This window comes from Anomaloglossus baeobatrachus, chromosome 12, assembly GCF_048569485.1.
Source record: "Anomaloglossus baeobatrachus isolate aAnoBae1 chromosome 12, aAnoBae1.hap1, whole genome shotgun sequence".
Taxonomy (NCBI): Eukaryota; Metazoa; Chordata; class Amphibia; order Anura; family Aromobatidae; genus Anomaloglossus; species Anomaloglossus baeobatrachus.
Window position 1 is genome coordinate 37,880,348 of NC_134364.1, and position 27,461 is coordinate 37,907,808.

The 27,461-nt window shown below is 43.7% G+C and overlaps 1 protein-coding gene across 2 annotated transcripts in view; it reads right to left on the reverse strand.

The window, feature by feature from the left end:
• Positions 1 to 377: 377 nt before the first annotated feature.
• COX16 (cytochrome c oxidase assembly factor COX16) overlaps positions 378 to 27,461 on the reverse strand; it is a 95,115-nt gene continuing 68,031 nt past the window's right edge. For both annotated transcript variants that reach the window (XM_075331100.1, XM_075331099.1), the window contains one exon: positions 378 to 748. In XM_075331100.1, coding sequence (XP_075187215.1) covers positions 635 to 748 — 114 coding nt within the window. In that variant the 3' untranslated portion in view covers positions 378 to 634. The remainder of the gene's footprint in view (positions 749 to 27,461) is intronic.

A 27,461-nucleotide genomic window follows, 5' to 3' on the forward strand; every position in this document is an offset into this window, starting at 1 on the left:
AACCGTGACCCCGTCAGATAAATCGTAGCGTGTAAAGCGGCCTTTAATGCAAAACCCAATATACAAAGGTGAACTGTTCCATTTTTTTCCCTGTTTTTTTTTTTTTTTTTTTAAGAACATTATATGGTAAAGTGAATTGTGTCATTCAAAACTAAAATCTGTGTCTGTGCTTCCCCGGAACAATCATGCGTTACATAGGTTATGCTTTATTTCACATAGGACGCAGCTTTCATCTGTCTCCTGACCGGCTCCCGTTCTGCAGCTCCTACATTTCTGTACAGAAATCAATTTATATGGCTGGTCCTATGTGGAAGATTTAATATTCTGTTTGCCGCAATCATGAGCAGAAATCTGAAAAAGGTACTTGGAGAGCAGCATTGCATAAACATAGTTTAATATTAGTCATTGGCAGGTCAACGAAAACAATCACAAAATCACAGTCAGGCTCCGCGCTTCATCAAGGGCCACCTGGCGGAATATATTTCACGGGAGTGTTGAAGCGGGATTTGTTATTTGTACAGGACATGTTTTCTGTCATCCCCATGTTTCCGTGTGCATGATATGGAAAACATTCACAGTTTCTGTCCTATGTCTATGAAGTCCCCCCCCGCTCCTTTTTGGAATCCATTACATTTTAGGTGTCTTTGGTGATGCTCATCCTCTGGTGGTCTTGATATGATTTAGAGTCTTCCCATGGACGAGGCCCTCGGATGTTTTTCCATTCGTCAAATGACTTCTCCTTCAATCTCTGCAGAAGACATAAGATGTAAAGGGGGATAATGTGGCACAAACAACAGAAAACATGAATAGGATTCAGAACATTACTACCATACCAAGCATATGCATAATACAGGAATTAGCCTAAGAAGAGACGAGCGCAACTGTATAATACCAGTAGTTGAAAAAGGAGGCGAGCCCCTGGCAGCGGGTGTGTACCCAGAAACAGAGAATCGCTTAATATCATAGTTGCTGCAGCCCCTTGGATAGTAGAAATCAGGAGACAGGAGTTAAGGGGTTAAAATCCGCGCTGCCGATGGATGAGGACAAGCCAGGATAGTATACTACAAGTAATTTATTAAGTATACGCGTTTTGAAGTGTAAAACGTCTTCATCAGGACAGAAACTACTATATAAAATAATTGTCCTGATGAAGAAATTTACGCTTCGAAACACATGGACCTAATAAAACTACTTGGATGAGGACAAATCAGACAAATGTATTAAAAGTCGTGTACACTTTGAAACGCGTAGAGCTAAAACTTCAACTGGACAGAAACTACTATAATACTTAGTTTGTATAGTAGTTCCCATCCTGATGAAGAAATGTATGCTTCGAAACGCGTAGACCTAATAAAACTACTTGGATTATACAAGTCAGCTAAGTATTTTACGAGTAGTTTATTAGGTCTACGCGTTTCGAAGTGTAAAAGTCTTCATCAGGACAAACTAGTATGAAAACTAAATTTTTATAGAAGGTTCTGTCCTAATGTAAGTTTACACTTCGAAATACAGTATGTAGACCTAAAACTATTTGTAATATACTTAAAAGTACTTGGATGAGGACAAGTTAGCCAAGTATATTACAAGTAGTTTATTAGCTCTATGCATTTCGAAATGTAAACTCTCTCCTCAATACCACCCCGCTTCTCCTCTCTGCAAGTCCCTCCACTGGCTCCCAATCTTCCACCGTATCCAATTCAAATTACTAACACTGACCTACAAAGCTGTGCATAATCTGTCTCCTCCATATATCTCTGAACTAATCTCTCGCTACACTCCAAAACGTAACCTCCGGTCCTCCCAAGATCTCCTTCTATCCTCCTCTCTCATTCGCTCCTCATGCAACCGACTCCAAGACTTCTCCCGAGCATCCCCAGTCTCCTGGAACTCACTGCCTCAACACGTCAGACTATCTACTACACTCGCAAGCTTCAAACGGAACCTAAAGACTCATCTGTTCAGAAATGCCTATAACCTTCAATGACCTCACTGCTTCACCCCCGTGCGGAGCTGCCGCCCCACCACCGTGCGGAGCTGCCGCCCCACCCCCGTGCGGAGCTGCCGCCCCACCACCGTGCGGAACTGCCGCCCCACCACCGTGCGGAGCTGCCGCCCCACCACCGTGCGGAGCTGCCGCCCCACCACCGTGCGGAGCTGCCGCCCCACCACCGTGCGGAGCTGCCGCCCCACCACCGTGCGGAGCTGCCGCCCCACCACCGTGCGGAGCTGCCGCCCCACCACCGTGCGGTGCTGCCGCCCCACCACCGTGCGGAGCTGCCGCCCCACCACCGTGCGGAGCTGCCGCCCCACCACCGTGCGGAGCTGCCGCCCCACCACCGTGCGGAGCTGCCGCCCCACCACCGTGCGGAGCTGCCGCCCCACCTACACCCCACCTACTGTCTCCTCCCCAAAATCCTTTAGGATGTAAGCCCGCAAGGGCAGGGCCCTCTTCCCCCTGTGCTAGTCTGTCTATTGTAACGTGTACATGTATTCTGTATGTAACCCCCTCATGTACAGCACCATGGAATCAATGGTGCTCTATAAATAAACAATAATAATAATAATAATAATAAACTTCTATTAGGACAGAACCTTGTATAAAATTTAGTTTTCTTACTAGTTTGCCTTGATGAAGTTTACACTTCGAAACACGTAGACCTAATAAACTACTTGTAATATACTTAGCTGACTTGTCCTCACCCAAGTAGTTTTATTAGGTCTATGCATTTCGAAGCGTACATTTCTTTCATCAGGATGGAAACTACTATAAAAACGAATTTTTATGGTAGTTTGTCTTTTTGAAGTTTACACTTTGAAACGCGTAGAACTAATAAACGACTTCTAATATATTTACCTGATTTGTCCTCAAAGTAGTTTTATTACGTCCATGTGTTTCAAAGCATAAATTTCTTCATCAGGACACAGTTTTCACAATGGTTGTCCTGATGAAGAAGTTTACACTTCGAAACGAGTAGACCTAAAAAACTACTTGTAAAAGACTTACCTGATTTGTCCTCTTTACATGCATCGGCAGTGCCAATTTTAACTCCTCAATTGCTGTTTCCAGTATATGAGTAATGACAGGAAAGTAAAATAGGGAGAAACAATGGAGGCAGTTAGGTTATAGACACCAATTAATGTTATTAATGTCTTATTACATCTCCTTTAGCTGAAAGATAAAACTAAAGCAAATTTTATATACTTGCAACACATCAATAAGGAAAGGAATCCATATTGTAAGGATGAACACCCACATTACATTGAGTGCTAGCAATGGAAACAGCTCCTGTTGCGGTCTCTACTCAGTCATCTAGGCTATATGTAATATGCAATGTATTGTCCTTTTGGGTGGAGGAAACCACCTTATTTTAGGAGGCGCACTCCCTGATTGCAGAGGTGTAGCACTTTGGCAGATATGTTATACATCTTTATACCAAGGTGTGCCATATCCTAGCAATATGTTCAAAGGGAGGAGGAGGAGGTGGTTAAGAAGTATGACGTATAAGACTGGAAACGTCTTTGGAACGTATGATTTCTACGCGTTTCTGAGCAATAGCTCCTTTTTCAGGATAAAAGCACAGTTGTGGTGACTGTCACAACCAACCCAGGTAAGCAACCTCTTATCTCATCTCCCACCCGGGTAAGACCCGATTTGCGCCAATTTTGTCTCTCCAGCTCCTGCATTATTCATGTCCTAGCAATAGTTGTCCTAGGATGACAAAGGGACACCAGAAAAAGAACATTGTTGGCTGGTGATCGTGAAGAAGGGAAGAACATTCGTGAGTGTTATTATGGGGCTGGTACTACGGTGATATGATACTGCAGAAGCTTCTATATAGCTGGCTCAGTGGGGGACATGGCCTATATGGCTGGCTCAGTGGGGGACATGGCCTATATGGCTGGCTCAGTGGGGGACATGGCCTATATGGCTGGCTCAGTGGGGGACATGGTGAAGTTGTGGAACTATATAGAAAAAAGTCCAGCGGCACACCGAATCTCTGGTAAAAAAAACCCTTTCTTTTTTTATTAAATTAAGCAGTGCATATTAAAAAGTCAGTGAAGGAACCGGGTGCAGGATCCCTCACGGGCGACGGCCGTTTCGCGTTAAACACGCTTCCACGGGTCCAATCACATGGTGAAGTTGGCATTATGGGCATTAGTTTGAGAAGAAGTTATATTTTTCCTTAATAATATGGCCAGCGATTGGTCAGAGCAAATTAAACTAAACAAGGCTAGAACTTATGACATCTTGTGCTCTCCGGTTCCCCGGGTGCCATTTAAATCACTGCCTTAGGAAGCATAAAGGCGAGAATCTGTGCCTGTAAAGCGGCAGTGTTAATAGTGCACCCCGAGGCACAGCCCAGCAGTGTATAGGTTATATAGACAAAAACACCTGCAGACACATTTTAACCTACATTATAAAATAATCACTGCGTGAATGCGCGAGGGCACATAAAAAGTACATTTAACAATATGGAGAAGTCATGAAAAATTGTCCTCTGTGACCCAGGGGACTGGAAATCCTTCATCTGGATCTGTAGTCCTATACGTAGGAGACAGTCTGCCACTTTGAGCAGATAAAGTAGGAAACAACATTAAAGGATGACAGTGCGAGTGTCGGCGGCGGGATATAAACCTTGAACATCAACACCGAGATGTCAGTTGCGTTCCCGTGGCAAATAAGTGACTGCAATTCATCCACTTGAGATGCCTATTATTACAGGGCTCCTCTCCGTCACTTCCACATCCTCAGTTTTATAAAATAAAACAATTAAGATGGAGCTCAAAGCCGGGGGTCAGAGGGCACAACCTGGCAGTGGGGGTACTCCCAGACTCATGGGTCTCTCCACTCACTGATGCCGCACCAGCCTTTGTGATGATTTTAGTTACTAAATAATAGATGGCAAGGGAGAAACTAAAATTACTGGAAATCTTCTTTGGAGCAGTTGCCGTTAAGTGTCAGGCGGGCTTCATGGATCTCTGTGGACAGCTGGATGTACCCACCATGTTTTCTTGTGTTAATGTTACAGAGAAGTACGGGTGGTACAGAAGCTCCTAGGCTGACCCTAAAGGCCGCTTTACATGCTGCGATGACACTAGCGATAGCACCCGCTCCCGTCGTGCGTGCGTCACGGGCAAATCGCTGCCCGTGGCGAACAATATCACTAGTATGTGTAACACTTACCTTCCAAATGACGTCGCTGTGGCCGGCGAACAAACTCTTTTTTTAAGGGGGAGGTTCGTGCGGCGTCACAGCGACGTCACACAGTGGGCCACCAATAGAAGCGGAGGGGCGGCGAGCAGCTGCATTAACGTCACTCCCACCTCATTGCCAGAGGACGCAGGAACAATGTTGTTCGTCGTTCCCGGGATGTCACACGTAGCGATGTGTGCTGCCTCAGGAAAGACGAACAACCTGCGTCCAGCACCAGCAACGATATTTGGGAAAGGAACGACGTGTCAACAATCAACGATTTTTGCCGTTTTTCGGATCGTTAGCGGACGCTCGTAGGTGTCACACAATGATGCCGGATGTGCGTCACAAATTCCGTGACCCCAGCGATATCTTGGTGCGTGTAATGGGGCCTTAAGGCTGGAGACCCTATGCTGTCCCTTATCTTGACGATAGACTTGATGGTAGTCAGGGTCAAGCCTTCAACGTGGCATTGTCTCCTGTCCAAGCCCTCAACTTGGCCTTGTCTCCTGTCCAAGCCCTCAACGTGGCCTTGTCTCCTGTCCAAGATCTGATAATACCTCCCTCTCGCCCAGGGAGCGGGTCGGGAACCCAGTAACCAAAACCCCTGCAAATAATACAGACGGTGATGAACAAAAACTTGTACACACAGCACTAAAAACATACAGAAACGACAATATGTGTACAGAGGAGTAACAAAAAAAGGGGGACGTAACGCACAACAGGGAAACTCTCACACCACTCAGAAATGGAGCACAAATCACCATATAATCAGCAACATGAGCATTTAGGTCCTGCTCACCAGTCTGCAGGGATTAACTCCTGCAGAGCCGGACACCAGTGAACCAGAACCAGCCAACGCCCGACTCTGGCTGAACACTCCACCAGCCTCAGGTTGCATGTCAGACACAGTGTCAACAGGTGTGGGCAGAGCTGAACATCCCATGACCGTTAATATTGAATTCACATCTACTTTTATTTTTATACAGTCTATCTGCAATTCTGTATTCTATATTGCAGGGCTGGTGCTGCTTCAAGCAACTGCACCCATATTGTACAATTACAACGCGTTTTGGGACAGTACTAGCTCTTTCATGAAGTTAGACTTTGATACCGAATTATGGGATAATGCCCCAGGATCAGGCATCGGGCTGCAGCTTCACACTATTTACATGGGAGTCGTGTCTCCACCACAGAGTCTATAGGAGTCTATAGGTGATGCGATTGCACGTAGGCTTCTTTTTACACTGTGGCTCTACGAGGTGCGGTCATGTTTTTGTCATGCTCATAGATGCATCTAGAAATACATGCACACTGGTAGCAAGAAACTAGCAAAATTCTATATCCAGCCGGAGACGACATCAAATGGAGAAGAAAACATTTTAGAAATGAAAACAACAAACATAGCATAAAGAGGTGTGCCCATAATAACTGGGTAAGAAATGTAAGAACTGGCCATGGAAAGCAAGAAAAATTAAAATTGATACTAGTTTCCTAGCCCGTCCCAGGTCTATGAAGTTAGTGCCGTGTCAGTCACCGGTCTGCGGGTATCAACAACCGGCGAGAATTTCACAGGAACACTGCAGCTAATCAGCGGCTACTGATCAGCTGCAGAGGTCAGTTTGTCCCGAGTAGAAGAAACCTAGTTTACATTATTTGTGGGGTTTAAATGTGGAATTTATTAAAGGGGTACTCTAGATGGTGGATTGTCTGACAAACAACGATCCCCATTGATTAATGGATCAACAATAGCTGAAGTGGAAAAATATACACCTGTATGTCAGGCACAGAAATAGAAGCGTAAGAACAGCTAAGCAATGGTGGTCAACAGCTGGAATTGCCGAAAGAACATTTTTCCTAACTACAAGGAATGCTAAAAACAAATAAAAAAGGTTTTTGATCCCCCCACCAATCCAGCACTAATGACGTCTCTGTTGACGTCCTTTCAGCCATCATGTGCCTGCTGCAGCCAATCACTGCTGACACCGGTAATTGGCTGCAGCGATCAAGTGAGTAAACAGATAACTGCTGAAGTGAAGTAAACAAAAGTGACCTTTCCACTTTGATTTTAGGTATAGATGTACTATAAAAGTAATATGTATAGTACAGCTACATCTAAAGTTCATCTAAAGTTTATTATTAATAATAATAAAAAAAAGTTTATTTATATAGCGCCAACATATTCTGCAGCACTTTACAATCCGGTGGGGGGTTGTATAAAGTTTATAGTAGATCTACATCTATGGTTTATAGTTCATCAACCCGGGATATATACACCATCTCTACAACCTAATCTCTGACCGGTCTGGTGTGTTCCTTGGCTTTCATGATGCCTTCTGATCCCTAAATGTTCTCAAACCTCTGAGGCCTTCACAGAACAGTTGTAGTTTAAGGCCGGTATCAAACTTGCGATTGCCTGGAGTGTATCTCGCGCAAGTCTCGGGTTGCATCACCCGGCACGGACTCACACTCTCCTCACAGGAGCGGGTCGGTTGCATGCATCTCTATGCAGCTGAGACGCTCCTGTCCGGAGAGTGTGTGGCCGTGACGGGTGATGCAACCCGAGACTCGTGTGAGATACCCGCGAGGCACTCACGTGTGACACCGGCCTAGCTAACAATAAATTACACAGAAGTGCACTCAATATACTAAGTAGGCGACTTCTGAAGGTAATCATTCACAGAGGATTTTATTTAGGGCTGGATGCAAATGTACGTCACAATTTTCAGATTTAGATCTTTAAAATATTTAGAAAACCATGCATCAGTTCTTTACCCTCCACACATACTTGCTACTTACTGTTGGTACAGTACATAAAATGGCAATAAAGTACATTTCAGTTTGTGGGTGTAATGTGGAAACGTTCACTGGGTATAAATACTTCTTCAAGGCCCTGTACATCTATAGTACGGTATATAGTCCAGCTACCCTGGGCAACACACACCCTAACTTTTTGTGAGTAGTGCATTTGGCTTTCGGGTGAAATTTCAGGATGATTCCTAAATGCCCTCTAACCTTTATAGGTGATCCTAAGGTGACCTTCTCTAAACTTTTGGATGCACATGTCCAGTTCAACGTTTCAGGACTTTTTGCTTAACTTGCTGTTCTCTAACAAGAAGCTTGATTGCAAAATTCACAACAAGTGTTTTGATCCATGAATCGCCCAAGAAATTTCAGGGTTCAGTTAAAATAATAATAATTCTAACAGTTGTCCTCATCACGCTGTTCACATTTTTACATCATGAGACCAAGACGACACGTCACAACTGATCAGCAGTACCTTGTCATTGCGAGGCTTCAAGCAGGAAGATCTCAGATGGAACTGGCCACTGAGCTTAGAGTGTCACCAGCAGGTTGCTCAGAGATACAGAGAGACTGGAAAAGTCATAGAAAGGCAGACACGTGAACGTCCTTTGGCCACATCCCACACTGGTGACTGCTTCATTGTGAACAATGCCCTTTGGTATCGGATGATGAATGACACACAACTCCAGGCACATATAAAGGAGGTGAAAGGCATCCAGTGTCACATCAGAACATTTAAAACCTTTTCACATCAGCGTGGTTTACGTGCTAGACGACTTGCAAGGTACCTGACCACACCACCAAGCACAGGCGTCATCTACGCTGGACGAGGGACCAGTGGGCCTCAGTGCTGTTCACTCATATAAGTCAATTCATGCTAAGCAGAAATAATGGTTGCCAAAGATGTTGGAGAAGTCAAGGAGAGTGCTGTGCATCATCCACTGTCACCAGATGACCCTTTGGTGGGGGTGGTGTTAGTGTGGGCAGCTGTGGCTAGTCAATGCATAACTACCCTACACTTTGTGAATGGCACAACTGGAATAACATAACTAATCCTGTCATTGTGCCTCTGCATGCACAACACCGGCCTAATTTCATCTTCATGGACAACAATGCTCCAGCTCATTGAGGTTGCATTATTAGGGAACGGCTGCTGGAGACTGGGGGACCTAAATGGAGCGACCTGCACTTTCTCCAGACAGGAATCCCATAGAAAACCTATGGGATGAGCTGAGTTGCAGTGTAGAGGCCGTAACTCTGTACCCCAGAACCTCAATGACCTGAAGCACGTCCTTTAAGAAGAGTGGGATGATATTGCCTCAGCAGACAATACTCCACTTGTGACCAGCAGGAGGCGTCGTTGTCAGGTGTAATTGATCCTCAAAGCCACATGACAAGTTACTAAGACAATGACATTTTGCAGGGGTATACCACAACTGATGGCTTTTGTTTCAATAAATAGTTTGAGATGAGCAATTGATCATTTCATGCTTCTACTGAAATGCCCACTAGAAATATCTAAAAAACTGACCCGCACATCCAACAAACACTGAAAAAGCCAAAAATGTACAAGGGAAAGTTCAGTGTGCAGCTGTATGCATTTTATAGTTACTATGTTTTTTCAGTTAGCACCTGTTCACATTTGTTGGATGTGCGGGTCAGTTTTTTAGATATTTCTAGTGAGTCTCTTTCTGACTGAGCACTCCGCCCTAAAGGCCCCGTTACACGCAGCGACGTACCTAACGATATATCACCGGGGTCACGGATTCCGTGACGCACATCCGGCATCGTTAGCGACGTCGTTGCGTGTGACAGCAAGGAACGACCTTAAACAATGGAAAATACTCACCTTATCGTCCATCGTTGACACGTCGTTCCTTTTTAAAAAAAAATCGTTGATTGTGCAGGACGGAGGTTGTTCGTCGTTCCCGAGGCAGCACACATCGCTACGTGTGACACCTCATGAACGACGAACTGCAGCTTACCTGCGGCCGCCAGCAATGCGGAAGGAAGGTGGTGGGCGGGATATTACGGCCGCTGCTCTCCGCCCCTCTGCTTCTATTGGGCGGCCGCTTAGTGACGCCGCACGAACCGCCCCCTTAGAAAGGAGGCAGTTCGCTGGCAACAGCGACGTCGCTAGGCAGGTAAGTATGCGTGACGGCTCCAAACGATTTTGTGCACCACTGGCAGCGATTTGCCCGTGACGCACAAACGACGGGGGCGGGTGCTTTCACCAGCGATATTGCTGCGTGTAACACCCCCTTAAGACCTGGCTGTGTTCAGAACCATTGTAGCCGGAGCCTAGCCGCCAATACATGGAGGTTTGTAGTCCAAATAGTGGCATTTTGCCCAGATACGGATGTTTTTAACCTAGATAGTGGCATTTAAGTTAGGTTCCCGGATCACAGAGATTACCTTGCTGTTGGTTTCCGAGCTTACATGCATTGGCCAATACATAAACTAAACATCTCTCTTTTGCAGTAATGCAGTGCCATATTTTCCCTTGTACATTTTTGGCTTTTTCAGTGTGCAGCTCTACTGAAAAGCCCGACTTTCATGATAAGATATCACTTTAGCGTGAACATTTTACATTTCCCATAAATTTTCTGCCAAAGCCAAATATCCCCAACTTTTTGTGAGTAGAGTATATAGTATAGCTACCTATGGTATATACATTAGTCACACACAGCCACATCTTCTGTCTAGGTGCTATAAATCTATTCATAAAAACAGTCTTTTGTATCCAGACGCTCGTCATTTTTAGTTTATGTAAAATGACAGTAGATGAGCCAAGAATAAGATCTGTGTCAGGTTATCTTTGACACTTTAGAATATATTTTCCATCAGTATATACATTTTTTTGCTCTCTTGTAACTTTGCATTATTATATTCCCTGTTCTTTTTCTGCATTGGCAAAGTATTACATTTACAAAGTGTTCAGAGACAAAACATATCTGAAAACTAAGTCAAAGACCACCAGCTGCCTATTATTTGACTAGTGAAAGAAATCACAGAAGGCATCAGATCTACAAAGCCTAAATGGATTGAGATCATTACAAAATGCAAAGATCAGAACAGACAGCCGATGCTTTCAAGTGTCTTACCTATCTAATGGGGAAAATAAAGAGGAACAAAGAAGCTTTTAAAAAGGCAAATTATATCCAAAGTGCAGTATACTATATAGAAAGAACAATCCCATTTACTAAAAACCCATATCTGGATTTATTCTACCATGTCACCTTATGCGTCCCCTCCCCCATACACATTATTTTGCTGATCCCACCCATTTCCGCAGAACTGACAAACCATCCAGACTCTTCCCTAAAGATGTCAAATGAAAGAAATATTCAGCATGTTACATTTTAAAGCCCAATCCTTTTGTTTATGGATTCTTGGAGCTTATTCTCCTCTTCCCATTCCAGACACATGCATACTAGGCTGATCGAGCATGCATGTGTATGAGGATATTGAGAAGAACAGCTGTCGGCTAAATAATGGCTGAACCAATCAAGCATGCATGTGTATGAGGATATTGGGAAGAACAGCTGACGGCCAAATAATGACTGAGCCAAAGAAGCGGGCATGTGTATGAGGATATTGGGAGGAACAACTGTCGGCCAAAAAAAATCACTGAACCAAAGAAGCGGGCATGTGTATGAGGATATTGGAAGGAACAACTGTCGGACAAATAATTACTGAGCCAATCAAGCTTGCATGTGTATGAGAATATTGTGAAGAACAGCTGTAGGCCAAATAATGACTGAACCAAAGAAGCGGGCATGTGTATGAAGATATTGGGAGGAACAACTGTCGGACAAATAATGACTGAACCAATCAAGCGGGAATGTGTATGAGGATATTGGAAGGAACAACTGTCGGCCAAATAATGACTGAACCAATCAAGCGGGCATGTGTATGAGAATATTGGGAGGAACAGCTGTCTGGTCCAAATAATGACTGAACCATTCAAGCGGGCATGTATATGAGGATATTGGGAAGAACAGCTGTCGGCCAAATAACGACTGAACCAATCAAGCGGGCATGTGTATGAGGATATTGGGAGGAAGAGCAGTCGGCCAAATAATGACTGAACCAATCAAGCATGCATATGTATGAGAATATTGGGAAGAACAGCGGTCGGCCAAATAATGACTGAACCAATCAAGCGGGGCATGTGTATTAGGATATTGGGAAGAACAGCTGTAGGCCAAATAATGACTGAGCCAATCAAGCATGCATATGTATGAGAATATTGGGAACAACAGCTGTCGGCCAAATAATGACTAACCACAATCTACAGTGGATGAGCACTTTAAAAGGGTTGTCTATGTTTTACTTTTTTTTTCCAAATGCTTGCTGTACCTAAAAATAAGAAAATGAACCTTACCACCTAAATCTCAAGCACTGCTGTCCCAGACATTAATGGACAACAACTTTTTAATGAGACCAAGGAAGAGCTCTATCCCCTAATAATAAAAAAAAAAAATGAAGGCCACTTTTCTGTACTGAGCACGCATGCATTACGCAAGCAGCTAATCAGCTGAAGCATTTTGTATTGTTCCAGCATGGGCAAAATGCAATTAAATCTGAACACTGCAGCCAATCAGCAACCGCTGATTGCCTGCAGCACTAGCGTTTCACTTTCTCCAGATGTTGATCTCAGGAGACCACCAAGAGTTTGCAGCATTAAGTAAGAAGGAGCAGCGTTAAAGGGAATCGGTCAGCAAGTTTTTGAGAGAGAATCATGATGTAGGGAAGGAGATTCTGAATCAGACGATGTATCACTTAGATTACTGGCTGCAGCCGTTCTGATACAATGTGCATTTTTAGCTTTAGACATGTAGCAGAGTCCAGGGGCTGTCCCCGCCCACACCAGGGTCTCTATAGAAATTGTACATTGACAGTGGGGTATCAATCAGAGGGGGAGGTATGCTGGATAACATGGCATGAGGGAACTAACCACAGTAATGATAAGAGTCCAGCTGCTAAAACAAATATAGCAATTTAAAGACTGGACTGTGACAACACAGGCTTGCATGAACTTTCTGTCTCAACCCCTACAGCTTTAATAGCTTATAGAGCAAAAACCTGCTGACAGATTCCCTTTAAGTATGGAGGAGATAATACCCCCACACCTTTGTATGTTGACCCTTCTAATGTGACGGTTTTATCAGGATTATGGACACTTCCTCCTTGCTACCTTTTATTTAAGTTATTTGCACTTTCTGTCTTCGTCCTAATACTAATAGTGAATTATTATTATACGATCTATATTCTGGTGGTGCATACGCAAATCACTTTTTTCCATTACTGTCACTCAACTAATTATTTGAGATCAAAATCAAAATGCAGAGACTAAAAAAAGTAAACCGCCGTCTTTTCAAAAACAAGTCTAAACGTCCTACTTCGTCTTGGGCCTTAGGTGACAAACTGTACATTCTTTACAATCTGTTTTACATGTCCTCAGCCCAGGAACAAATCATCTTCATTAGTCTTAGCACAGCAGATAGAAAGAGTGATGATGGCTTAGACAAATGGTGTCTCCAATGAGCGTGTCTGTGTGCAAGGAATACGAGAGCGAGATGGAGAAACAGGTAAATGTCTCAGAAATCCCTCGTGACTACAGAATCTGTGATCCTAAGACGAACGAGGCTTGAGATAAAGACTGCTAACTGCTATATTTGTGTATGTACTCGCAATGTTCTTCTGAATGTCTTGTATGCATAATGAGTCAGACTGCAAGAAGAACTTTCATGTGTCCTTAATAGGCAGTCATTTCAACAAATGAGGCAGAAATCAATAGTATAGAAGAATATAAGAAACTTATAATGTATTTATTCAGAAAAATATGCTTCTTTCTCCACTTATGAGCCTCTTCTCATCATTATCTGCCTCCAGAACTGTGCACTCAAAACAAAAAAATAAAATAAATTGATATATATATATATATATATATATATATATATATATATATATATACACACACACATATACATACTGTTATATACAGTCCTCTCATCTATGGGTTTCCTGACCATGTTATGGACTTTTTAATATGTCTTAAATAAAGAATACTGGATTTTAAGAAAAATTTTGCGTGGACCAATTGCTGGGAAAACTCTTCTCCTTGTTATATCTGCTATCTTAGGAGGAGATCCATTTGTGCAGGTAACTATTACTGTGCAGAATTATTAGGCAACTTAATAAAAAACAAATATATTCCCATCTCACTTGTTTATTTTCACCAGGTAAACCAATATAACTGCACAAAATTTAGAAATAAACATTTCTGACAGGCAAAAACAAAACAAAAAAAATTAGTGATCAATATAGCCCCCTTTCTTTCTGATGACACTCAGCAGCCGACCATCCACAGATTCTGTCCGTTGCTTGATCTGTTTACGCTCAACATTGTGTGCAGCAGCCACTACAGCCTCCAGACACTGTTCCAAGAGGTGAACTGTTTCCCTCCCTGTAGATCTCACATTTTATGAGGGACCACAGGTTCTCTATGGGGTTCAGATCAGGTGAACAAGGGGGCCATGTCATTATTTTTTCATCTTATAGACCTTTACTGGCCAGCCATGCTGTGGAGTAGTTGGATGCATGTGATGGAGCATTGTCCTGCATGAAAATCATGTTTTTCTTGAACGACACCGACTTCTCCTGTACCACTTCTTGAAGAACTTGTCCTCCAGAAACTGGCAGTAGGTCTGGGTGTTGAGCTTCACTCCATCCTCAACCCAAAAAGGTCCCACAAGTTGATCTTTGATGATCCCAGCCCATACCAGTGCCCCACCTGCACCTTGCTGGCGTCTGAGTCGGAGTGGAGCTCTCTGCCCTTTACTGATCCAGCCTCTGGCCCATCTATCTGGCCCATCAAGAGTCACTCTCATTTCATCAGTCCATAAAACCTTTGAAAAATCAGTTTTAGGCCCTGTGCGCACTAGGCGTTTTTACCCGCGGTTTTGCTGCAGAAATTTCTTGAGAAATGTTTGTAATCTTTCTGCAGACATTTCCCAGCAAAACCTTTGGGAAAAAAAAATAGCTGTGCGCACACTGCATTTTTTTCTCAAGAAAATTCTTTCTGAAGATTTTCTTGAGAAAATTTCTTGAGAAAATGAGCATGTCACTTCTTTTTCGCAGGTACCTGCGGTATACCCCCGGTATTTCACTCCATTCACTGTAATGTAATCGTGAAATACCGCGTGTATACCGCAGGTAGCAAATGATGTGCGGTATACCCCCGGTATAGCCGCGATTTACCTGCGGTAATGCTCATCGCTGCCTGCGGATTTGCAGGAAGTGATGTCATTATGACATAAGAGGAAGCGGAGCAGAGTAAACACACACATCACACTCCCTGGACGCCGCACAGAAGCACTTCCGTGTGACCTCCAGGTACCCATGCATTCTGTGCCCTGCTCCAGCCCTGCGGCTGCCAGCACAGAAGTGTCAGTGTCTACCCGCAGTATCAGCAGCTTGTCACGCTGCAGCGCAGGCAGACACTGACACACAGCAGTGCGTACAGCCGCGGGGATGACGAACGCAGCTGTCAGGAGGTGAGATGAGATCATTACCTGCTGTGACGATCTCCTGGCTCCTGACGTCACCGCTGTCACTGCCGTCTATGCCCGCGGCCCGAGACTGTCACTAGCGGTGACGTCACGGGCTCTCGCGATACTGCTGAGAATGCGGCGGGCATAGAAGGCAGTGACAGCGCTGACGTCAACAGTGCAGGAGATCATCACAGCAGGTAATGATCTCATCAAACCTCCTGATGGCAGCGCTCGGCATCCCCTGCAGTGACCTGGGCTGACCTATTGATGTTAGCTCAGGTCACTGCACTACTCTCCCAGCCAATGGGGAACATTCTGCTCTTCATTGACTGGGACAGTGACTATGGTATGGATCGTCATGGGACCCCCTTATTGGATTACGCCGGATGTGGAATTGATTGTTCTTTTCAATAAATTGGTGAAACAGGGAATGTGGGGAGTGTTTTTTCAAATAAAACTTTTTTTGTTGTCTATTTTTTATTTATTACTGACTGGGTTGGTGATGTCGGGTATCTGATAGACGTGTGACATCACTAACCCCAGGGCTTGATGCCAGGTGACATTACACATCTGGCATCAACCCCATATATTACCCCGTTTGCCACCGCACCAGGGCAATGGGATGAGTTGGGGAAAAGCGCCAGGATTGGCACATTAATGGATGCGCCACTTCTGGGGCGTCTGCAGCCAGCTATTTTTAGGCTGGGGAGTGTCCAATAACAGTGGACCTCCCTAGTCTGAGAATATCAGACCCCAGCTGTCCGCTTTACCTTGGCTGGTGATTTAATTTGGGGGGGACCCCATGTTTTTTGTTTTAAATTATTTATTTAATGTAAAATAACAGCGTGGGGTGCCCTCTGTTTTGGATTATCAGCCAAGGTGAAGCTGCCAGCTGAGGTCTGCAGGCTGCAGCCGTCTGCTTTACCCTAGCTGGCTACAAAAGATGGGGGGACCTCACGTGGTTTTTTTTTTATTTATTTATTTTTTGGCTAAATACAAGGCTAGGCACCCTTTAGTGCCACATGAAAGTCACTAAAGGCTGCCAGCTTAGAATATGCAGGGGGGGTGGGACATTATATAGGTCTCTCATCTATCTATCTTTCCCTCTATCCATTATCTGTCTATCGATTATCTATATTATTTATTGCAGTTCAGCATAAAAAAAAAAAAAGCAGGGACCAACCTGTGGCACAACCGCGGAAAAAACGCATGCATTTTTCCCGCGGTTTTGGTGCGTTTTTTTACCGCAGGTGCGGTAATCTTCAACTCCCAGAAGTTTCTCAAGAAATTTTTTTGAGAAAAATCACTTTTATAGTGTGCACATAGCCTTAAGATATTTCTTGCCCCAGTCTTGACGTTTTATCTTATGTTTCTTGTTCAGCGGTGGTGGTTTTTCAGACTTCCTTACCTTGGCCATGTCCCTGAGTATGACACACCTTGTGCTTTTTGATACTCCAGTAACGCTGCAGCTCTTAAATATGGCCAAACTGGTGGCAAATGGCATCTCGGCAGCTTCACGCTTGATTTTCCTCAACTCACGGGCAGCTATTTTGCCCAACACACTTCTTGCGACCCTGTTGGCTATTTGCCATGAAACGCTTGATTGTCCGGTGATCACGCTTCAAAAGTTTGGCAATTTCAAGACTGCTGCTTCCCTCTGCAAGACATCTCACCAATTTTGGACTTTTCAGAGCTTGTCAATTCTCTCTTCTGACCCATTTTGCCAAAGGAAATGAAGTTGCCTAATAATTAAGCACATCTTATATAGGGTGTTGATGTCATTACACCGCACCCCCCCTCATTACAGAGATGCACATCACCTAATTTACTTCATAGGTAGTTGGCTCTCAGCCTATACAGCTTGGAGTAGGACGACATGTATAAAAAACATCATGGGATCAAAATACTCATTTGCCTAATAATTCTGCACACAGTGTATGTGCTTTCTACTACTTTATTGTCCATTCACATTTCTTCAGTGACAGGCACAATGCACATTTATAAGATTCATCTCATTTTCTGTTGCACTATATTATTTTACATCCTAAAGCACCACTCCAACATCTTTTCATTTAGTATTTCATTGCTGAAGTGGAGCTTTATCATGAAGTGTGGCAGACGTCCTGACTTAATACAAGTCTATGAGAGCCTCGTTCTGGCTCTCATAGACTTGTATTGAGCGCTTGTGATGTAACTTTGGACTTCCAGCCAGTCAAAAGTTACAGGCACAAGATGGTGCAAGAGGACTGGAGCGATGGCAAAAAAGGATGAAAACGCTTGAGGAGGAGTATAAGACAGGGGGCAGGTGACCTAGATTTAACGCGCCACTCCAGTGGTGAGCACCCCCCCCCCCAAAAAAAAAACCGCTAGCATGGTGCTTTAAGTAAATTTTGGGCGAATTTAGTTCTCAACCCACAGAAGTGACTGCTCTCTTCTTTGTCCGTACGGTTTAAAGTTACTTATTGACCTAAAGTTTTTGCAGACCTCCTCCCAATGTTGCACTCACCTTTACAATTGCTGGCTAAGAATGCTTTTACTAGAGATATACCTGCCAAGGAGATTAGAGAGGCTGCTCGCAGGAATTTATTTACTGGGCCGCAATGTCCTTCTCCGCATCCCCTCTCTGATGACTAATCAGGAAATTAAATGCAAATGTACTGACAAACTTGGACCTGAAGCTCTACAGCCGGGCTGTCCTCATATTCAAGGGGAGAAGTACATATAGGTAGGAATACTTTTCTTTGTTTGGTCAAAAACGAAGGTAATGTAAAATCTAAAAGTTTATATTAAAATAAGTATATACAGTGTGTGTATAATATTCACATATGGTCACACTGAATACAAATATAAACGCAACAAAAAACGCCAACTCCGCTCCGATGATATAATCCTCATTACAGCTGTATCATCTACTTTTATAAAAGCTCTCTGTGCAAGGTATACAGTTTGAGGGTTATCTAGTCTAATAATAAAATATTACACTTTTATTGAGAAACTAGCTGTAGTACCCGGCGTTGCCTGGGATAGTAACTGTCTCTCTGTCTCTCTCCCAGTCTCTGTATGTGTGTCGCTGTCTGTCTGACTCTCTCCCAGTCTCTGTGTCGCTGTCTGTCTGACTCTCTCCTTGTCTGTCTGTTTCTATTTCTCTGTCTGTATTTGTATCAGTCTGTCTCCATCTCTGTGTCTGTCTCCATCTCTGTGTCTGTCTCCATCTCTGTGTCTGTCTCCATCTCTGTGTCTGTCTCCATCTCTGTGTCTGTCTCCATCTCTGTGTCTGTCTCCATCTCTGTGTCTGTCTCCATCTCTGTGTCCGTCTCCATCTCTGTGTCCGTCTCCATCTCTGTGTCCGTCTCCATCTCTGTGTCCGTCTCCGTCTCTGTGCCCGTCTCCGTCTCTGTGCCCGTCTCCGTCTCTGTGTCCGTCTCCGTCTCTGTGCCCGTCTCCGTCTCTGTGCCCGTCTGTCTCTGTGCCCGTCTGTCTCTGTGCCCGTCTGTCTCTGTGCCCGTCTGTCTCTGTGCCCGTCTGTCTCTGTGCCCGTCTGTCTCTGTGCCCGTCTGTCTCTGTGCCCGTCTGCCTCTTTCCACGTCTGCCTCTTTCCACGTCTGCCTCTTTCCACGTCTGCCTCTTTCCACGTCTGCCTCTTTCCACGTCTGCCTCTTTCCACGTCTGCCTCTTTCCACGTCTGCCTCTTTCCACGTCTGCCTCTTTCCACGTCTGCCTCTTTCCACGTCTGCCTCTTTCCACGTCTGCCTCTTTCCACGTCTGCCTCTTTCCACGTCTGCCTCTTTCCACGTCTGCCTCTTTCCACGTCTGCCTCTTTACACGTCTGCCTCTTTACACGTCTGCCTCTTTACACGTCTGCCTCTTTACACGTCTGCCTCTTTACACGTCTGCCTCTTTACACGTCTGCCTCTTTCCACGTCTGCCTCTTTCCACGTCTGCCTCTTTCCACGTCTGCCTCTTTCCACGTCTGCCTCTTTCCACGTCTGCCTCTTTCCACGTCTGCCTCTTTCCACGTCTGCCTCTTTCCACGTCTGCCTCTTTCCACGTCTGCCTCTTTCCACGTCTGCCTCTTTCCACGTCTGCCTCTTTCCACGTCTGCCTCTTTCCACGTCTGCCTCTTTCCACGTCTGCCTCTTTCCACGTCTGCCTCTCTCTCTGTCCCAGTATGTCTCTGTCTGTATCTGTCTGTCTTTTTCTATCTCTCTTTATACGTCTCCCCACTGACATCTTATTACCTCACACATAAGCTTCTTATACTTAGTTTATTTTGTTCCTAGAGCTCCCACCTCCATTCAGTTTAATGTAAGCAGGATTTTTGGACAGTAACTGTAAAGCACGGGGTTACATTTTCCTGCCCAAACATAGTCTATGACGTTCCCTGGGTCACATGGAGTGTGTGCAAAATTTCGTGATTGTAAATGCGACAGTGCGGATTCCTTTAGCGGACACACACACACACACACACATACACACACACACATACACACAGACTCACACACACACACACAGCTTTATATATTCGATGTTCAACTTCTGACCTGAGTTATATGTTCTGTTGTGTATAACATATGTATCAGATTTCCAAATCATTGCATTATGTTATAGGCGAACATAATGGCTCAGTTACACCAGTTTTGTCAGGAGGAATGGCCCTACATTCCTATCAACTATTGTGAGAAGCTTGTGGAAGGAGATCCAAAACATCTGACCCAAGTCATACAGTGTAAGGGCAATGGTGCCAAATACTAATGAAATGGAGGGAAACTTTTGACTTTGCAGAAAGTAATAAAAATGTCTTAAAACATTCTCTCTCATAATTCTGGCATTTGGCAGATATAAATAATTTTGGTTAGTAATTAGCTTAAAACAAAGAAAGGTTTATTCTGATTTCATGTCACGTGAGAAAAACTTGCAGATGTGTCTTTATGAGAGTGGATGGAAGCTTCTGGTTTCAACTGTATGAGGGAGTCGAAATCCAGGAAATTGAGGAGTCTGAGGTTTGGCTTACCGACTACACAGCCCTGCCTGCAGGCTCAGGGTGCATCAGTGTCAGCACGAGCTATCCGTCCACATTGGAATGAATTAAAAAGCTATGGCAGGAGACCCAGGAGGACCCCACTGCTGACACAGACATATAAAAAGCTAAACTGTAGTTTGTCAAAATATATGTAAGGCAAAATCCTTCTAGAAGAGCGTTTTGTGGACAGATGAGACCAAGATAGAGCTTTTTGATAAAGGATAAAGAACATCATTTCCTTTTAGACTGTGAGACCTCGCAGGCAGGGTCCTGTCTCCTCCTGTACCAGTCTGTTTTAATATTGTTCATGACTATTGTATTTGTTTTTTATGTATACCCTTTTCATGTGTAAAGCACCATGGAATAAATAGCGCTATAATAAATAATAATTCTACTGTTTATCGAAAAAGAATGAGGCCTACAAAAGGAAAAAACACAGGACCTACAGTCAAATATGGTGGAGGCTCAACGATGTTTTGGAGTTGTTTTGCTGCCTTTGACATGGGTGCCTTGATAGTGTGCAAGGCATCAAGAAATCTGAAGATTACCAAAGGATTTTTGGTCGCAATGTAGTGCCCAGTGTCAGAAATCATTGTTTGCAGCGTAGGTCATAGGATTTCCAGCAGGACAATGACCCCAAACATACTTTAAAAAGCCCTCAGAAATGGATGGAAACAAAAGCGCTGGAGAGTTCTGAAGTGGCAGTAATGAGTCCAGATCTAAATCCCATTGATAACTGTGGAGATATATTAAAATTGCTGTTGGGAGAAGAGAAGACGCCTTCAAATATGAGACCTGGAGCAGTTTATAAAGAAGAGTCCAAAATTCCAGTTGAGAAGTGTGAGAAGCTTCTGGACGGTTATAGGAAGCGACTGATTGCAGGTATTTATCCAAAATGTTTGCCAAATATTATGTTTAGGGGGACAACAATTTTGTCCGGCCCATTTTAGGGTTTTTGCGTGAAATTATGTCAGATTTGCATTTTTTCCTCTTTTTTGTGTTGTTATAATACACACAGAGAAATAAACATGTGTATAACAAAATATGTGTAATTGCAATAATTATCTGGGAGAAACACTTAATTTTCTGGAACAATTTGAAGAGTGCCAACACTTCCGGAGATATCTACAGTACAGACCAAAAGTTTGGACACACCTCCTCATTCAAAGAGTTTTCTTTATTTTCATGACTCTGAAAATTGTAGATTCACATTGAAGGCATCAAAACTATGAATTAACACATGTGGAATGAAATACTTAAAAAAAAAGTGTGAAACAACTGAAAATATGTCTTATATTCTAGGTTCTTCAAAGTAGCCATCTTTTGCTTTCATTACTACTTTGCACACTCTTGGCATTCTCTTGATGAGCTTCAAGAGGTAGTCACTGGAAATGGTTTTCCAACAGTCTTGAAGGAGTTCCCAGAGATGCTTAGCACTTGTTGGCCCTTTTGCCTTCACTCTGCGGTCCAGCTCACCACAAACCATCTCGATTGGGTTCAGGTCTGGTGCCTGTTGAGACCAGGTCATCTGGCGTAGCACACCATCACTCTCCTTCTTAGTCAAATAGCCCTTACACAGCCTGGAGGTGTGTTTGGGGTCATTGTCCTGTTGAAAAATAAATGATGGTCCAACTAAACACAAACCGGATGGAATAGCATGCCGCTGCAAGATGCTGTGGTAGCCATGCTGGTTCTGTATGCCTTCAATTTTGAATAAATCCCCAACAGTGTCACCAGCAAAGCCCCCCCACACCATCACACCTCCTCCATGCTTCACGGTGGGAACCAGGCATGTAGAGTCCATCCGTTCACCTTTTCTACAAAGACACGGTGGTTGGCTCCAAAGATCTCAAATTTGGACTCATCAGACCAAAGCACAGATTTCCACTGGTCTAATGTCCATTCCTTGTGTTCTTTAGCCCAAACAAGTCTCTTCTGCTTGTTGCCTGTCCTTAGCAGTGGCTTCCTAGCAGCTATTTTACCATGAAGGCCTGCTGCACAAAGTCTCCTCTTACTAGGTGTTCTAGAGATGAGAAGGTGTGTCCAAACTATATATATATATATATATATATATATATATATATATATACACACACATACATACATACAGTTAGGTCCAGAAATATTTGGACAGTGGCACGATTTTCGCGAGTTGGGCTCTGCATGCCACCACATTGGATTTGAAATGAAACCTCTACAACAGAATTCAAGTGCAGATTGTAACGTTTAATTTGAAGGTTTGAACAAAAATATCTGATAGAAATTGTAGGAATTGTCACATTTCTTTACAAACACTCCACATTTTAGGAGGTCAAAAGTAATTGGACAAATAAACCAAACCCAAACAAAATATTTTTATTTTCAATATTTTGTTGCGAATCCTTTGGAGGCAATCACTGCTTTAAGTCTGGAACCCATGGACATCACCAAACGCTGGGTTTCCTCCTTCTTAATGCTTTGCCAGGCCTTTACAGCCGCAGCCTTCAGGTCTTGCTTGTTTGTGGGTCTTTCCGTCTTAAGTCTGGATTTGAGCAAGTGAAATGCATGCTCAATTGGGTTAAGATCTGGTGATTGACTTGGCCATTGCAGAATGTTCCACTTTTTTGCACTCATGAACTCCTGGGTAGCTTTGGCTGTATGCTTGGGGTCATTGTCCATCTGTACTATGAAGCGCCGTCCGATCAACTTTGCAGCATTTGGCTGAATCTGGGCTGAAAGTATATCCCAGTACACTTCAGAATTCATCCGGCTACTCTTGTCTGCTGTTATGTCATCAATAAACACAAGTGACCCAGTGCCATTGAAAGCCATGCATGCCCATGCCATCACGTTGCCTCCACCATGTTTTACAGAGGATGTGGTGTGCCTTGGATCATGTGCCGTTCCCTTTCTTCTCCAAACTTTTTTCTTCCCATCATTCTGGTACAGATTGATCTTTGTCTCATCTGTCCATAGAATACTTTTCCAGAACTGAGCTGGCTTCATGAGGTGTTTTTCAGCAAATTTAACTCTGGCCTGTCTATTTTTGGAATTGATGAATGGTTTGCATCTAGATGTGAACCCTTTGTATTTACTTTCATGGAGTCTTCTCTTTACTGTTGACTTAGAGACAGATACACCTACTTCACTGAGAGTGTTCTGGACTTCAGTTGATGTTGTGAACGGGTTCTTCTTCACCAAAGAAAGTATGCGGCGATCATCCACCACTGTTGTCATCTGTGGACGCCCAGGCCTTTTTGAGTTCCCAAGCTCACCAGTCAATTCCTTTTTTCTCAGAATGTACCCGACTGTTGATTTTGCTACTCCAAGCATGTCTGCTATCTCTCTGATGGATTTTTTCTTTTTTTTCAGCCTCAGGATGTTCTGCTTCACCTCAATTGAGAGTTCCTTAGACCGCATGTTGTCTGGTCACAGCAACAGCTTCCAAATGCAAAACCACACACCTGTAATCAACCCCAGACCTTTTAACTACTTCATTGATTACAGGTTAACGAGGGAGACGCCTTCAGAGTTAATTGCAGCCCTTAGAGTCCCTTGTCCAATTACTTCTGGTCCCTTGAAAAAGAGGAGGCTATGCATTACAGAGCTATGATTCCTAAACCCTTTCTCCGATTTGGATGTGAAAACTCTCATATTACAGCTGGGAGTGTGCACTTTCAGCCCATATTATATATATAATTGTATTTCTGAACATGTTTTTGTAACAGCTAAAATAACAAAACTTGTGTCACTGTCCAAATATTTCTGGACCTAACTGTGATATATATATATATATATATGTTATACCCACATACCTCAACATAGAAAGTCTATGGAATTAAGGGTATCTCAAGGTTGATGCAGGCTGCTCACAGTCCCACGAGCAACACACGGTCTGGCATGGTCATGTTGATGAGTTGGTGCAGAAATGTATTGTAATTGCCATATTTGCAGTCACCAGACAACTTACTACAACCTGAACATTTCATAGTAGTGAAGGCAAATCGCTAAGAATAGAATCAATCCAAAAGAAAGAGCAGTCACCTAAGGGTCAACTCATCATCCGCACACAGCAATCTCTATACTGGTGGGGAGATGGAGAGGATAAGAAAAGCAATCTAATGTATATGGGCTCTGTATTTATGTCACTAGTGAATAAGACGACAAATGCATCAACTTTATAAGTATAGTCTATATAGCGATAATGCAGCTCAAAAGTCAAATATTCAGTGATTACACAGAGCTGAGTGCGGTTGTATTTATTTGTAGGTTTGTGTAGTGCAGCCTGCACCTGTATGATTATTTCAATTTATTGGGATGCGCATGTCAATTTATATGTCACCAAGGTTGGTTTCACATGTTTTTAAAACCTGGTTTCATGGGTGTCACAGTCCTGTGGTGTCTGGCAATAGAAGGTCACAGCATTTGGCTGTGAAAAAATGCTCCCTGACTTTGTTACTCCTGCTGTTAGTATTCAGTGTACTAGGCATCTCCTCTGCTGGGTTTTCATCCTTTTCCCTTTAGGGCCCTGCGGCGGTCCTCTTCCATTCAGCTGCTAATCATCTGTATTTCCCCTTTGGTTTAAATACTCTCAAGCTCTGGATGCAAGCAGGCGGCTTGCACTTATCAGAAGGATTGTTGCTGCTCGTAATGATAAAGATAAGTTGTTTGTTGTTTTCCCTGGTTTGTTATCCCTGTGTGTCCTTTAGTGTTTAGTGGGGTTGACGAAGAGCTCATCCCATCCGCTCACAACTTAGGGCCCAGATCAGGGTCAGGTGTCCGGCTCGGCGCATTGGTGCAGAAGCTATCTAGGGTGGTGAGGGACCCCAGGGACCAGCTGTAGGCTTGGTCAGGGGTCACCACCTCCCCCTTCCCTAGGCACAGGGTTTTCCTTCCCTTTCGCTTGGTGCTTCCATGTACCTAGCGTGACACGTGGACGGATCAGAATTTCCGACTCACCCGCTAGGTCTCCAGACCAGAGATAACTGCCTCATAGATGCATACAGTTAGCTCAGGTCAGGTATTCCGAGCCCAACTGTGGCCATAACTACTAGTTGTATACCAGCCGGACCTACCTACCATATAATATGTATGGGCCTTCCTGGCAAAAGGGCCAGTTTTACTTGCAGTAACTTACCCCTCTCTTCCTACCAAGATCACGTGCATGTTCATCCGAGTAGGTTGGTTGGAAGGGATAGCTGCTATTTAAATGTAGCACGGACCATAAAAAAAAAAAAACAAAAAAAAAAAGACAAAAAAAACCCCACAGGGACAGATTCAGAATTTGTGGATTTATTTAAAAGCAACTTTTCTTTTTTGGCTTGTGGTTTTTGCCAAATTCATCAAAATGGCACACAATTTCATGGATTTTGTACAAAGCTCAAAATTGTCTTTTTTTTATGTCTCTTACTAATTTTGCTACTTTTTTTTTTTTAACAGGAAAAGTTCCACATTTCTGAAAATATTGCAAATAGTTAGCAAAATAACTGGAGTCCATAAAATCACTCCAGGGGTGGAATAGAGTAAGGGGTACTTTGCACGCTGCGACATCGGTAACAATGTGTTACCGACGCTGCAGTGATAGTCCCCGCTCCCGTCGCAGCTGCAATATCTTGTGATTGCTGCCGTAGCGAATATTATCGCTACGGCAGCTTCACACGCACTTATCTGCCCTGCAACGTCGCTCTGGCTGGTGACCTGCCTCCTTCCTAAGGGGGCGGGCCGTGCGGTGTCACAGCGACGTCACACGGCAGGCGGCCAATAGAAGCGGAGGGGCGGAGATGAGCGGGACGTAAACATCCCGCCCACCTCCTTCCTTCTGCATAGCCGGTGGACGCAGGTAAGGAGATGTTCCTTGCTCCTACGGCTTCTCACACAGCGATGTGTGCTGCCGCAGGAACGAGGAACAACATCGTACCGTCGCTGCTGCAAAATTATGAAAATGTCGCACCCTACACCGATCATACGATTATGACACTTTTGCGCTCGTTAATCGTATGTAAAAGGATTCACATACTGCGACGCCGGATGTGCGTCACTTTCGATTTGACCCCACCGACATCGCACCTGCAATGTCGCAGCGTGCAAAGTACCCCTAAGAGTTGCGCTAAATTTTGCAGCTTTTTTTTGTTTCATGAATCTGTCTAAAAACATCTGGAAAAGCCACATTGATGTAAAAAAAAAAAAAAAAAAAAAAAAAAATCATAAAACTACTGCAAAAAACATGAAAAACAGTGCAAAAGCAAAAAGGCGCAAATACTTTGATGAATTTGTCGCAAATAAAAAAAAAAAAATAAAAATCAGTACTTGAGAGGCAATCACACCAAAAAACTGGCGGGAATGCAATGATAAATGGGGCCCATATTGTCTACACTGTCATCCTACAAAACAGCAATTACCGTATATATGGTATATATTATGCTCAGCCAACTGCACATAATATATGTAAAAATATACAACATATAAATACATAGTGAGCTGGCACATGGTAAAGCCAACACGTGCAATTACAAGGTTGGAAGAAACACAGACAGCGAGCAGATGTGACTAAGATGAAACTGCGTCATATAAGAACAAGATGTGGAAAATTAGAGACTGCAAGAAAAGCATCAAAGTGCGGCCAAGGTATTTCCAGACCAGAAAACCCTCAGATGAAAAAACAAAAACAAAAAAAAACGTTTTGTACCTCCAACAATCTAGATAATGGAGTGATAGCATACAATTTGAAATTGCTGCCCCCAGCCCTGGATGCAGCGATACACACAAAATAAGATGTCCACATAATATTTCACGTATTTCCCAATGTGCAAATTGTCTTTTCTGGGAGGAAGACGACGAACTCTTCTGCCACCTATTGGAAGTAGCAATCCTAAAAGTCAAAAAATGGCCCTTTAATGAGCCTTGT